This window comes from Ascidiella aspersa, chromosome 3, assembly GCF_963924565.1.
Source record: "Ascidiella aspersa chromosome 3, kaAscAspe10.2, whole genome shotgun sequence".
NCBI classification, from domain to species: domain Eukaryota; kingdom Metazoa; phylum Chordata; class Ascidiacea; order Phlebobranchia; family Ascidiidae; genus Ascidiella; species Ascidiella aspersa.
The window spans coordinates 2,079,274-2,094,084 of record NC_139449.1 but is presented as its reverse complement, the minus strand read 5'-3'; the positions used below and the strand labels follow the sequence as shown (position 1 = coordinate 2,094,084).

The following is a 14,811-nucleotide window of genomic DNA, read 5'->3' as shown; positions in this document are numbered from 1 at the left end:
AGAGGCAGTCGCTAATTATTTTCTTATCGTTTCGTTGCTCGCGTTTATTTCTGCTTTTTTCCTTTTGTGCTTTCCATTTATTGTACGAGCATTCAGTGTCAATCACCCTGACGAAGGCGGCTTGTATAGGTTGCCGAAACGTTGGTTAACAATTACACTTACCAGTTGTTTTTTGGTTTATATTAACAAGATTTGTCTGTCAGAATTAATCAATAACTGTTGCCAACAACTTTATACATAAGACACAAAATATTGTAAAACAAGGATAAAATGCACAAATAATGTGAGTTTAAATTGGCACTGATAGTATAGGACAGGGGTTCTTAACCTTTTGTATGTTTTACCCTTTTAACAAAGATCAATATCAGATTTACCACCAATATATAAAATGGTTCCATTTTTTTTAAAACGACAGTAGCAAATTATATCAGTTATGATGTAAACAATGAAGTTACTAAGAGATAAGGATGTTGCCAATTAACTAAAATAGCCATCATCGCGAAAAATAATGTTACCGACACTAGATGATAAAGAATTAATAGGCTAACTTCGAATTAGCAGTTAATCTGAACTGGGAAAGTAGGCCACCAATACCTACGGCTTGCACACTTTTTCTGTCCTGTTAACTGATGTGGATATTTTGATTGATAGCTCATTTACCCCCTAATACGAAAAAAATTACCCCCTGGGGTAAATTTACACCAGGTTAAGAAAGGCTGGTATAGGACGATCACCGATACTTCCACTTGCCCTTGCCATCGAGTATTAGCTCCGATCCAATATTATCGGACACTGCTTTACACTTACTGTACTGCTTCTTTGCCGACCAGTTCTTGTTCGATTGGCTCGATGTGATCGGAAAGGTCAGGTCCAGTACTACATTGTCGCTGTAGCGTTGTTTTCTTATTCGTCGGGCACCAGAATGAAGGTTTTAGGAAGAAGATTGGAGACTTGTGCTGGCCGTATTCGCCTGTTGGGAATTGAGACTTTTTATAATCTTTTTTTTATCTTTCTTAAACGGGAGAATTATAATGCGAATAAAAAATAATAAAAAAAGAAAAAAGGTTTTGCGAAGTAAATTCTAAGAAGGCATTCAAAAACTTTTAAAAACCCTAGAATTATAATGGAACTTGCGAATCCAATTAAACTTTATGGATTTTTTTCGGCTTTAGTTAGTAAAACTGCAAAAGTTATAATGTAACTTAAAATTCAGAGATTTTTCTTCGGTTTTACGAAGTAAATTGCAATAACAGGGCTGCCACACTATACTAGGTTTTTTTTAGAAAATTATATTTATGAAAGTATGCTATTAATAGGTTCTGAAACTACAGTTCTTTAGGTTTTTCTAGTGTTTTAGAACACGTTAATCTTTTTACTTAATTTTTAAAAATTGAGATTATATATTTTTTTACTAATAATCTCTATTTTCAACCCCGAATCGGTACAGTCACACCATAAGAGCAAATAAATAAACCGAAATATAAATACCAACATTTTTTCAACAACCGCTTACCAGGCACCACGTTGTCGAAGTAGAGTGTAAGCAGAAAGTAGATTACGATATCAACTGGCAACATTACAAGGGCTACTCCGATGGGATACTGGGTGCTCCACAAGTTGGCAAAAGTAACACCAGTCGATAAATCAAGAGCAACAACCTTAAGGTAAAATAAAATAAAAAAATTTTTCGTAGTTTTAGCGGTTTGACATGCTCAGTGTTGTGATGACCAAAGCCAATGAATTAATTAAATAAAATAATAAAATAGAAATTAACATATAAATAAATTGAAAAGGAATTGGGGATCAATTAGCTATGGTAGGAACATTAAAGCCGGCGAAAGTAGGTAGCATTTTGTGAACTTTTTAAGTAACTGTTGAAAACGGATAAGAGTTATTAGAAACATTAAAAATGTTTGCCTAATTTGAAGTTTCTGTAAAATCTGTTTTTACAGTAGTTTTGAATTGACTTGACATTATTACTGGATTTAACAGCACTAGATATGACATAAACCAGCGTGCAACTAGAGAAGACTTATGCACTTTTTATAACAGAAAAAACAAATAAATATTTAATATAAAAATACAAAAAAAATATTTTTTAAATTATCTTCAATGGAATAAACGTATGTAGACATAATAAATATGTTACCAAAATGTATTAATGTTTATACTGTTGCTGCCAGGCATCGTTTCAGCGGTAAAATTGTTCTTCCGGCAAAAAAAAACAATTATTCAATTGATAAATTTATTAATTGCTCTTAAGGCTTACAAAATGCATTATTGAACAGTTGCATGTATTTGCTTATAAATAAACAAACAGAATGCAGATGTTTTATGTTTATAACTGTTTTCCAACAGTTTAAAACGTTGCGTCGCAAAATCTCATTGAAATTTTATCACCTAAAAGAGCTAAATGAAGTCACGCCTAGCGAAAAATGTTTATTAACCAATCTGAAAATGTCAAATATCATGTAAATCGTTCTTTGTGAATGGTAAAAGCCTAAAAAATCAGGTGATTTTTTTATTTTTTATTTTTTTTTTCCTTATTCTTTCTAATTTTTTATTTTTATACGCGGTGCTACGTAAAGCATTCATTTTTTTGCCAAAACGGGTTTGAAGTCATTTAACCTTCAAATTGGCTACTTGACCGTGGCCCTCTTTTGCGAGCAGGTAGAATGTCGCGGCAAAGTACTGTAGGTACAAACCTTCGTTATTATCGACTACATGCCCAGATGGAATCATGAATAGGCGGAAAAACTTTAAGCGTTACAAAGCACAACCGGATCACATGGGCTCGTTAAGTTTAAAAACACAATAGCTGCATCATCTTGCGCTTTTACCACTGCAAGGAAGCTGTCATTTGATAACAAAAGTAATGGCTCCAGTGTTTCTGGTCTATCCGAGGTTCGTACCCACTACTTAGCAAGAAGGCTGTCGTAATGTGCATCTAATTCGCAACTATAACTATCTTTGCGAAGCTAAAATTTTTCGATCTTTCGTGCATAAAACGAAATCCACAAATCGTTTTGACGTATGTAATGACACTCGCTTGGCTCAATACAAAACAGAGCCGAATAAAAAACATACCTTGACGGAGTACAAGAATGAGCTTGGCAATGATTACTGACTAAGTTAATTTAATGTAAAATGACTGATTTGCCGTTGGACTTCGTTTAACCTTAACGGCTGTATTTGTTATTAACATGGAGTAGTAAAATAAGTGAACACACGGTAAATACAATGCTAGGTAATTTTATAAGCGGGGGGCCACGAGGGTTAATTCTATCGAAGGGGGCACAAAGCATAAAAGGTTGAGAACCACTGACCAAGACATTTGCGGTCAAAATACGACCGTGGTAAATAATTGATTCCAAAGCCAGACCGATTTGCGGCTTGAACAAACAACAAAACATGTGCGTTTGGCTTTGAGTCTTTTTTTAGAAGTCAGTGATTGTCAGCTCAATGTAAGATGGATTAGTTCTTGCAAATCGGCTATACAATGCAATACTCGGCGAGCAGTTAGCGTAAGTATGACAGCGAAGCTTTGGCACGCAATTTCTTTACTATATACATCAATAAATTCGTATTTATTTAACACGCGTCTTCGTACGGCTTCTGTAATTTTTTACATATCGGATAAATTTTGGTGAGAATCAATCCTAATAAATCAAACATGTGAACTGCAGTCGGCGACCCAAGTGAAAAGCTCTAACTTTAATTCCACTCTAATTTGAAAAAAAAATGCTGTAATTTGAAAAAATGAAATGCTCCAATTTTATTCATAAAAATCTGTATGTCCAAGTCTGTTGCAAAAAAGTTATGGTAACATTTAGAGAAGACTCGGGTAACTAGATAATCTTAGTTTTTAATTCTTTGAATTAGAGCAAAATGCGGCTAATTCTAATTCTAATCTAATTTCTAAATTGCTTGTGTGCTCTAATTCTAGTCAAAATCTAATTCGGATTTTACGAAAAATTCTACTTTGTCCAACGACATTTTAGTTTCTCAGTCGCAAAAAGGGTTTTTCAGTAGGACCCAACGAAAGGGAAAAAATCTAGATAATGGTATTTTACTTCTACTTAGTTTCACCTGTCCAATTGCGATTGCAAAGCAAGCTGGCGAAAGTAGACTGAGCGCCCAGTAAGCCGACACAGAGATAGTTGTTAGACTCGGTAGCAGGGCTAGAAGGGACATGAAGATTGGAAGAAGAAATCCGACAGCTCCAGCAGACTTTGGGTTGCTGAAGAATGTGCTTAGCATGAAGCCCATCGCTTCCTGTATAGAAAAACATGAAGTTTAAATTGAGTTTTATAGGCATTATATCAGGCTTGGACAATATGAAAATCAAAAAAAAATAAATTAGAGCAAAATTTAATGAAACAAAAAATTCTAATCCAATTTGCGAACTAACTATGAGTTCTAATTCTAGTTCTAATCTTATTCGAATTCCACCACAAATGCTAATTTAGTCTCTCAGCCAAAACAAAGATTTTGAAATAAATCTCTTTGGTTGCAACGGCTTTTTTGATGAAAGCATGGGCTATGCTAAAACGTATTAGAATAGATCATTTCAGTTGAAATTCGTTGTTAGGAATTTGATAATTCTAATTTTAATCTAATTTGGAAAAATTCAAATGCTCAAATGTTAATCCTAATTTAATTAAAAAAAAATAAAATAAATCCAGTTGTCCAAGTCTGCAATGCCGGTATTCTGGTATAGCAGATATTAACGGGTCCGACTCTTTTAAGTATTGTTGACGAAAGTCCAATTGTGTACCCTTGATTTTTGCTGGTAAAAACTGTCCAAGACAAGAAACTAAATTTTTTTTTATTCATGCGTTTTTTAAGTAACAATTGCTATTGTAACCTAACTTAGTTGTCAGTGAACCATTTTATAATGTTATTTCGATTGCAGCTTTTGATAGTTTTAGTGGGTCAATGATGTCAGATACTTATTATTCTGCAATTGAGGGATTTTAGTTAAATACTGATATCCGGAATTTTTGGCAAAATGTATATACTGATAAGTATAGGGCGATTATTTTTTGACTTTGACAAAAAAGTCAAATTTTCTCAAAATTTACACGAACCTTAACCCAAATCAATAAATAATAACGTATTGATGCGTAAAAGAGCGATCCGGTCAAATAACCTATAGGCACCTTCTGAGGCTATTTACCCGGCTGACAAAGTAATTTAAATCGATTTCCGAAAAAATCGTTAAAATGATGAAAAACTGGAAAAATAAATCTAATACTACAACCACCCAAACGCTAATAATAACCCAAATCAATAAATAATCACGTATGGGGCAAATAGCTGCCTAAAAAAGACACTCACTAGCTGAGCCACTATTCCAGGGGTGGGCAAACTGCGGCTCTCCGGCATGTTTTTTGTGGCTCTTCTAGTCGAATCGTAAAATTCCAATAAATGGCAACGCTGCCAAGAGTACCCGTTTACGAACGTTTCTCTCTTTTTCATATCTTTATTTAGGCCAGCATTTCGTTTATGATGTTACACTAGACAGAGTCCGAAGAGTTAGTTAACAAAAGACTTTTATAAATAATGTGCGTGCTATTTTGCTATTACCGTTATCATTGTGTGTTGTTATATCACAATTCTGTTAATATTGCTCAATTTGCATTATTAACCGTTTTAGTAGAGAAATAATTTTAAGGCTTTCTGGTACTTGTTTATACTGCAAATGGCTCTTCCATTGAATACATTTGCCCACCCCTGCACTATACAAACGCGAACCGCCCACTAAAAATAGGAAATACAGCGCCGTAATTCCCGCGTAGAAAAACTCAAACCAGACTTGTTTGTAACCTAAAGTCCTAAACAACATAAATGAAAATATGTGGTTCGGTCGTTTATTGAAAAACGGTGAAACAAAAACTTACCTCATTAATTTAAGATGCGATTAATTTATTTAAAAAATGTATTTTTTTATATCAAATTAAAATCGGAGTTTTTAGCAACGATTCAAGACCAAAGGCAGCGATTTCTGCCTTGAATTTTTTCAAAAAACTATAGATAAAAACTGGGGTTTACTAAAACTTTCAGCTAAATGGAAGTTTAACCTAATAAAAAGCAAACTGCCATTAAATGTTGAATTTCGTCTATTTGGTTGTTTGAGCATAGTTATAACGTAATTTGGTATCAGCCTAATTATAAAAATTTAAATTGGGATAGTGGGACAATAAATATAATAATAATAATAATAATAGTTAAACCACCCGAACCCCAACGCTAATTCGCACCCTAACCAAAATAATAATGTGCGTTGATTTAATAATATTTGAACAATGTGGTAGGATTCTAAACCAGTGCCCAAAGAATTGTTTTTCGCCTTAAATTTGCAACAAATAACTAGTTAGTATTAAAAAAAAACGGCGCTTTTTGTTAAAAATATAGGCTATCGGTTTTACCACAAAATATGAAATATTCTACATTTTTGAACATGTGTGTTTACTTACCAGACTGAGGCCGTAGAAGAAAAACAGCAAGAAGAGAATTAGAAAGTCGCAGTTTGGAAAGAGCTGTCCGAATTTTGACAGGAGACTCATAACCATCGTCATCACAAATATGATTATGATGTAAACAATGGACCATGACAACCTAAAAATTAAATAAAAACATCAAAATGATACCTGCCTTAATATTCGAATAGTCCTACGGCCGACCCCTAAGGGCTACATGGACCCCAGTTTAAGAACCCCTGCCTTAATCTATAGGCTGGCTAACGTTTGAAATATATATTTTCTTGACAAAAGTTGTGTTTCACTCCAGTTTTTAAACTTTATATTTCACCTCGTTTTGGTTATTAACCCTGACGAGATCATCTGCTATCTGTTGCCAAATCGTCGATTTATTACTTATTTTAAACTGAAGAGCGATTTTATCTAGTGCCATTTAAATAAATATAAATTATAAAATTGTTCGTTCGACAAATATTTTTTGTTGAATACGCCAATTCTTCGGTCAATAAGTCTTTCAAAATCGGGCACATACTAAAAAACGTTGAAAGTTACTTAAAATAGTTTAAACATACCAAAGAGCTAGACTTGAAAGACCCATCATTTTCATTCCTTCTTTAATCTTCTTTTTTTTTTCAAATACGACCAAATTCAACAACATCCTGGAATAACCCAAACACTGGTTATTGATGCATAAGTACTTGTTGTGCATAGGTTATTAGTTTCAAGTAGTTTACAGACACATTGGCTTATATTTTTTTTTCAATATGAGACAGAACAGAGTTTAAAAACACATTTTTGTTTTAATGAAGTTATTACAGATCTTTAAAAAAAAAAAAGTTTTTTGTACAATCTTGGGACAAAAAACACTGAATTTAAAAACACAGTTATTTGCAAGATACTTACGCCATGAAAGGTGCAAAGGCGATGGTCAGGTAGAGTGAACTGACCAATTGAAAAGTAACACTGTTCTGATAGGCCTCTGCTTTTGGATATCGCTGTGTAGCTATCGTTGGACTCTCGTACGATGAATTATAAAAAACCTATGAAACAAGAAATAATTTATAATTTTTCACAGCTTTTGAAGAATTATGCAATGTTTTTTTAGTCATATACAATTTTTTTGTGTTAGTTTAACAAAACTTAAAAAAGTTATTAAAAATTCAATACTTTCTTAAAGAACTGTAATCAACACTTATGAAGCAGTTTGTTTGTATTTAAAAAGAAAATATATTTTAGTCATTAATCATTATATTAAAATAAAATAAGCCTATGCAGGTGTTTGAATCAACTCATTTAATCAAATGGACTTACATATAAAAAATAGGAGATACAAGAGATCAAACTATCTAAATTCTAAACCTTAGGTTAAATGCATACCAACCTGAATAAGAGCAGAGTCTATAATGTTTTGTAAAGCCGCAAAACCACTCTTTAAATAATTATCAGCACTCCAGAAATCTGATCCGTTCCGGCAGGAAGCTTAAAAATAAGGGAAAAATGCATAAGAAATTCACTTTAAATGTGCCAAAAAAGTCAATGGTTAGCTTAAAAAAATGTTAACAGAATGCAATAAGGACGTCACTGTGAGCCAAATTAGAGATATACCAGTATATCCGTGCTGACAAGAACCTTAGAAAGAAAGAAAACATGCATAACATATTCCATTTAATATTAGTCAAAAAAACAGCTCCTTTGGTAATTGTAATTGTTAACCAACGTTTCGGCAACCTATTCAAATCGCCTTCTTTAAGGTGAATGACACCGAATGCTCGTAGTACAATATATGGAAAATACACAAAGAAAAATACAAGAGAACCTTCTCTTTAAATGTGCCTACTAAAATGGGTGGTTAGCTTAAAAAATATGTTAACAGGATGTGATAGATGTTACTGTGAAGTAAACTAGAGATATACCAATATACAGGTTACTCAAAAATATCGGCTGATATTCTGGTCCTACCATTATATCGGTATCTGTAATTTTTGGCTGATTTTGCAAAAAACATATGAAGCTTTAATTTAAAACAAACAAACTTTCTATTTTCACACCTTGGAAATTTGTCTTAAGTTTGCATAAATAGAATTTGGTTTGCAGCTGTTAGCATGATGCAAAGTTAATATACAAACGAAGACTTGTTAAATGAATTAACGGCCAAAAAAATGTTTACCGGTCGATCTCTAGTATAATTTTTTTTGTGTGTCAAAACAAACGAAAGAGACAAACAAATGAGAACTACTCTGGTAAACTATGCATTTATCTTTATACAAAAAACTTACATTAGCAACCTGTAAAAAATAAGTTAGAAAAAAGCTAATAACATTTTCTTGTTAAACAATCACATCTGGTAACGCTTCAAAAGAATTGCGCAAATTACCAGGAGAGTAGTCGTACAATTCCTCGCCAGGGACACTTTGAAAAGAAAATCGCAGCGCATATTTTGTAGCCACGCCACTTTCAGGAAAGTAAACGCCGATGGGTGGAGAGGAAGAATTAGCTACAAGTAGAAAAGCTGCGTCCATATCAGCCTAAAACAACAGTAAATAAAGAGAAACTTGAGATACTTTTATGCGAGGTGACAGTTTTAAGGAAAGCGGGGAGCTTTAAATATTAAGGGCCTTTTGCACCAAACGTCGACCAAGGGGTTAATTTTACCGGCCTACAACGTATTTCCTTAAAAATATATTTTATAAAATTGGCATTTTTTACCAAATTTGATTATATATTTCAATTTTTCTACATAAAACAGCTTTCTTTTTACATGTTGCTATTTTTTTTTTAGTTGAGTCAATGCTCATAATCGTACAAGTTTACATATAATAGTTCAACATTTTATTTTAATATTAATCATTGGCTTAAAGGTGCTCTAATTATGACTTGACCTGGGAAACTGACGACCTTGGAGTGGGACTTGTCTTGTTATTTTTTGAAAAGACTCAACTTGCATTTACGTTATTTTTCAATGACTTGACTGGGACTTGAGTCACTTCAAAATGACTTGTTTACAACACTGGTAATTTTTATATGTGATTTACCGACCTGGTTGGAGAACATAGTGTAGTTTGATCCTGTCAGAACATTTCCTTTGATGTAACTCATTAACCTAACAAGAAAACAGTATATGGCAAGAAAAATTAAATGCTTGATTATTTATGAAACAGATAACGAGTAGGATTTGCAAGTCAAGGATCAGTTATAAATAAGTAAAAATATGTGGGTGGAATTTACCATGAATTTATCTGCAAAGAAGCTTTTTAAGACTACTAAAAATAAAATTTCCAATAGATAGGAAATGATATGGGGAAATTTCCAGATTAAAATAAGTAAAAATGTAGAAACTAAAAATCTGTTTCTACAGATGAAAAACTTTAAAATTTCACTCTGTTTAATTTATCTTAATTTGAAATAAAATCGTTTGCATCTAAACCAAAGTTCCTCAACCCTTTTTGTTGCGACTCAATTACTCAGCGTACAAAGAACTGAAAAGTTTGCAACCACTATCTCTTCATTTAAGTTTTACAAACAAAACTTAAGATTTAAGACACCATTCTTATATCTGCAAATTTAATTTATATGAGCCATGTCTTTGTAGTTCACCGAGTTTTATCAAATTTTGAAGAAATATTTATGAGAACCAGTCTCAAGAAATTTAACCAATAAAATAATTGTAGCGAACCAACAAAATCGCTTTTAGAGTGATTTAATTAACTCCATGAAAAACAATACAACATTTTACTTACTGTTATGTATCATTTACATAGCTTTTCTGTTCACTAAAATACTTTTAGGTTGTGGCCCACAGGTTGAGAAACACTGTTTAAAATGAACTAATTTTTGGGTTGTTAAGTTTTGTATTTTGTATAATTTAAGTCACTTGATGTGAAAAAATAAATCATTTTTAAATCATTTTTTTTGTTAATTCCATGGAAAACGACATTATACCCATATAAGGTTTACAGTTTACATACCTTTCTGCGTCAGGAAAATTTGGCGCCACATAAAAGGTTGAGAAGTTGGAGATTGGGTTTCGGAGAAGCGGGGTGCTGTAGTTGTTTGGGGCCATGGGGTAAAAAGTCGGCTTATACACTGCAACCTTTAGGATCACAAGTAGGACAACGGAATATATCGGCATGATGACCTCCTGCAAAAAAAAATAAGAAGTTGCAACAGAACTAGAGTAACAGCAAGTTGTCCTGAATATTCAGATTTGATATTTAATTCGCCAGTCAGCCAGTGTCCAATAATAAGCACTGACAAAATGTTCACTTGCTGTCTGTAAGTTTTGTCCTACCAAATTGTTTTTCAAATAGTTTAAACTTCTTTTCTATTTTAGTGTGTGTTTATATATATTTATAGATTTTGTGCACCAACTGTGAATTTTTCTCTCTTTAAAAGTAATTTTCCAATAATTTAATCTGCATTCTGTTTTGTGTGCACATAGTTCTTGCATGGCAAAGCAGGTATTGTTAACGGTTTACACTAAAATTGGCCTTTTAGGCAAGGTGTGTGTGTGGGGGGAGGGGGTGGGGGGGTTGTATCAAAACAGTTCAATTTGGTGCCATCATTACTTTTGGGGTCATCAGCATTTTTTGAGAACTTTTTTTTTTAATCGCGTGATTAGGCGACAGTCTTATAAGAAAAAAAGAATACTTTTTGTCGTGACACCATTTACAGCGAGTCCCACACCAGATTAAGGAACAAATATATATATAACAAAAGAGAACAGAAGTTGGCGCTCCTTCACTATTGTACGTAAAAATTAATGAAAAATTTTTTTTCTTTAAATGCCGCATACCACAACACATATTGTTTGGGTTAGCGTTTGGTTGAGGGTGGGTCAAGTAACTATTAATAATAAACATAATACTACTTGACCCACCCACACCCAAACGCTAACCCGCACCCTAACCCAAACAATATGCGTTGTGGTATGCGGTATTATTATTTTTTTTTTTTGCATAACTTTTCACGTACATAAGTGAAAGAGCGCCCAGAAGCTTTCCTTTGTTTGAAATAACCGTTGGAACTAACCTGATGTATTTGGATGCTGCATTTTTTATTAAGCACAATTACTTAGATGCCCATTATTTTCCATCTTACCCCTTTTTTAGAGACGGGCTCAAAACCAAAATGTTGTGCGCACAATGTACGCTTGTCATATGTGCACGAACCAAAACGTAATGTGCACTTGCGATATGTGCACGGTTCAGTGCACATTTGAAGGTGCACATTGTGCACTTGCGATATTTGCATCAAATGTACACTAAATCTGCATCTAATGTGCACCTCACTTGAATTTGATGAGCTATTAATGTGCTGGTGCGGCAAAGGTAGCTAAAAAGTTGCACACTCTGTTTTCCGTGATCACTTTTTCCACCGCGTGTGATGGTAAGGGGCTATTTGTCCGGCAGCCGATTATTATTATCGAACTTAAAAACAGACAGACAGGCAGATGTAGGATTTGTACTTTTCTTACTTACCAGAAGATATACAGATTGTCACAAATTTAATTATTGTAGACCCTTTGTACCGGACTAATGCGTTTGTCCGCGGGAATCGCCGTTCGGGTCAGCTCAGTTTTTCTAGCGCTGCGTGACAACTTTGTGTGCGGTTGCGTTTTGGATGGCGTTGTGTTGCATCGTCATTCGTCGGGTGGATACCGAGAGAATCGGACGCATTTTGAGCACGGTTTGCAATCTCGTTGGTTAGAGGCAAGAATAATTTTTGCATTTAAGCTAAGTTACGTGACGTATTAAAAAAACAGCAACGCATTGATAATATATAGAAAAAATGAAAAATCAACGTTTTATTTAATCAATATTCATATTTTCGTCATAAAATTTCGAACATGGCGTTAACTTAGTTCTGTAAAATACAAGTTGTGACGTCATGCTGGAGTGAACCGCTTTTGTTTACAGGTTGGGGTTCGGTTAAGGTTTATGTTCTTTCAAATTATTCCGTTGAGTTCCGGTTCTGGTCTTTAAAATTTTACAAAAAACGGTTCAGATTCGGTAACAGTTCGGCATTCTTTATCTTATTGGATGCTGCATAAATGCAGGCCTATGCCTTTACTTTTCATTTTCAGTAATTATTTTTTTCTCTGTAATCTAACATTATATATTTTTTTATGTTTCTGTAGCATTTTTCTACGTTCGTCTTTAACTTCCCTTTAGTGTATTGATTTTTAATTTTTTTATTTCGACAGCCTTCCCGTTTTTATTCATTTTTCATTTATTTTTACTATAATTTTATTTTCCTTTGTCATTTGAGGTTATATTTAATTTGTTTCTGTCGCATTTTCATATTACCTACCTATCGATAGTATTTCGTTTATAATCTTGCTTAAAGTATTTCGCAAATATTGATGCTGCACTTTTCCGTTTAAAATTTTTCTATTCAACCATTTCGAACTTTTTATCTTACGATTGGTATTTCGCCCTGAAGTGAATATTTTTGTTCCCTTAATTGTTTTTGTGCTATATGCGTGCCGTGGCTCCTTCAATTTTCTGGTATTTATAAAATAAACTTTTGTGTTGAAGTTTTTTAAATTTACGCAATTATGGCCTGACTTAACGTTGTACAATCACTCATTTTAAATGTATTTCATAATAAAAATGCTTGTATTTTTTTAAATGCAGTGTATCAGAGAGGTCGATCGAGCCACTAATTACGAAAGTTATTTTTAGGATTCATTGATCATTTAAAAACAAAAAATCTAAGCAGACGTATCGCTATTCAATGTTCAACTAATTCTAACCAATTTTTAAGTTAACAAAATTAAAATGCAATATTGCAGTTGAATTAGATTAAAAATGGTCAAACATAGATCTTTAAATACAAGAAGTGTTGCCTTATTACGTTTGAAAGGTCCTATCAACATGCAATTGGTTAGGGGTGCCCAAAACGTGACATTTTTTTTTACCAATATCGCGAACAAAAAGTATCACAATCCGATACCCAATGACGTCATAACCATGCCCACATAAGCAGAGTAGTTAAAAATTATGAACGTTTAAAAATACTTTTACGGGTTTTAAGGCTAAATTTGCAGGTTTAATTACCTCCAGTTGTTAACTTATTTGTTTGGTAAATTTAACCCATATAGTCGAAAATCCATACAATTGGGACTCAATTAAAAAAAAAGAATTATAAAAAGAATCGATCGAAAAATAACATGCATAATAAATTTACTCAATATAATCGGAAATCCATAAAATTGGAACTCAAACAGAAAATATATCATAATAAAAGAATGGCACGAAAGATAACATGTATTTTTTACTTGATCTTTTCCATACAAAAACATCATCGAAAAATTCGTTTAATATGAAGTTATTTATTTTTCTGTATAACGTTCACTGGTACATTGTAAGTTGCACATTGAGCGATAGTGCACAATGTGCACTTAACCGTGCACATATCGCAAGTGCACAATGTGCACCTTGGAATGTGCACCGAACTGTGCAGATATCGCAAGTTCACATTGTGCACGTTTTGCTTTTGAGTCGTGTTGCTTTTTTAGGTGGTAGTTTATAAAATGTACATGTCTTACAAGTACAACAAATACATAAAAAACTTACTTCTTATTTAATGGCATAACCTAATGTGTGTGGATAATAGAGCAAAAAAAATACAAAATTATAATCTTATAGGCACAATTTTTAGTTTTCATGCAGACAAAATACCTGAATGATGCTTTTTGTCCGTTTCTTTAGCAGGTAGGTTCTGTACATTAGGGTGGTTGTCTGCTGCCATAACCCCATTTTGACAGGGCAGCAGTTTGAAACAGTAATTTAACACAATCTAGGTTGCAGCCTTTCAACACAATACAGCAGCACAGTGAAAATAAATTAATAAGTTATTAACTCTTCAAATCCAATATAGCTAAACTAGGGACTGGCGTAGAACCCTACAATTTTTACTGGCGTAGAACCCGACTTTAGCGTAGAGAGTTCGTAGGGAGGTGTAAGAAGGCTGCTGGCTCTGTAGACGAGAGCCGGCGGCTGCCTAAGTCTCTTACAAGTTCTTAATCCGACTCCAAAGGAGCAGGCCGCTAGAATACCTGTCTTTAACTTCTTGTACTCTAGGCAAAGACAATCCACTCAGTAGATAACTGCTCTTTGAGTATATTCACAAATCTCAGAAACACAGCGATAAACAGAGCGGTTATTCAAGCTGCTAATCAGTAAGACGTATAAGATAGAATGAATTGTGAAATGCGGAAAAGGCAATTCGCAAGGCGCGGCGGTCGCACATCAGTTGACAACGGTCACGTGTTTAGTGACGTAAAAGTAGGCTAACTGCTACAGAATTCCCCTTCCAATGAACAAGT

At 33.6% G+C, this 14,811-nt stretch overlaps 1 protein-coding gene across 1 annotated transcript in view; it reads right to left on the bottom strand.

Annotated features, from left to right (window-relative positions):
- The window catches only part of LOC146158064 (cholesterol transporter ABCA5-like), a 54,204-nt gene extending 39,962 nt beyond the window's left edge, over positions 1–14,242 (bottom strand). Inside the window, exons 1-11 of the mRNA XM_083385650.1 lie at positions 14,165–14,242; positions 10,448–10,620; positions 9,519–9,582; positions 8,857–9,007; positions 7,864–7,961; positions 7,386–7,522; positions 7,055–7,141; positions 6,480–6,621; positions 4,090–4,275; positions 1,514–1,658; positions 808–970 (exon numbers count right to left, since the gene is read on the bottom strand). Coding sequence (XP_083241776.1) covers positions 808–970; positions 1,514–1,658; positions 4,090–4,275; positions 6,480–6,621; positions 7,055–7,141; positions 7,386–7,522; positions 7,864–7,961; positions 8,857–9,007; positions 9,519–9,582; positions 10,448–10,620; positions 14,165–14,242 — 1,424 coding nt within the window. The remainder of the gene's footprint in view (positions 1–807; positions 971–1,513; positions 1,659–4,089; positions 4,276–6,479; positions 6,622–7,054; positions 7,142–7,385; positions 7,523–7,863; positions 7,962–8,856; positions 9,008–9,518; positions 9,583–10,447; positions 10,621–14,164) is intronic.
- Positions 14,243–14,811: the final 569 nt, after the last annotated feature.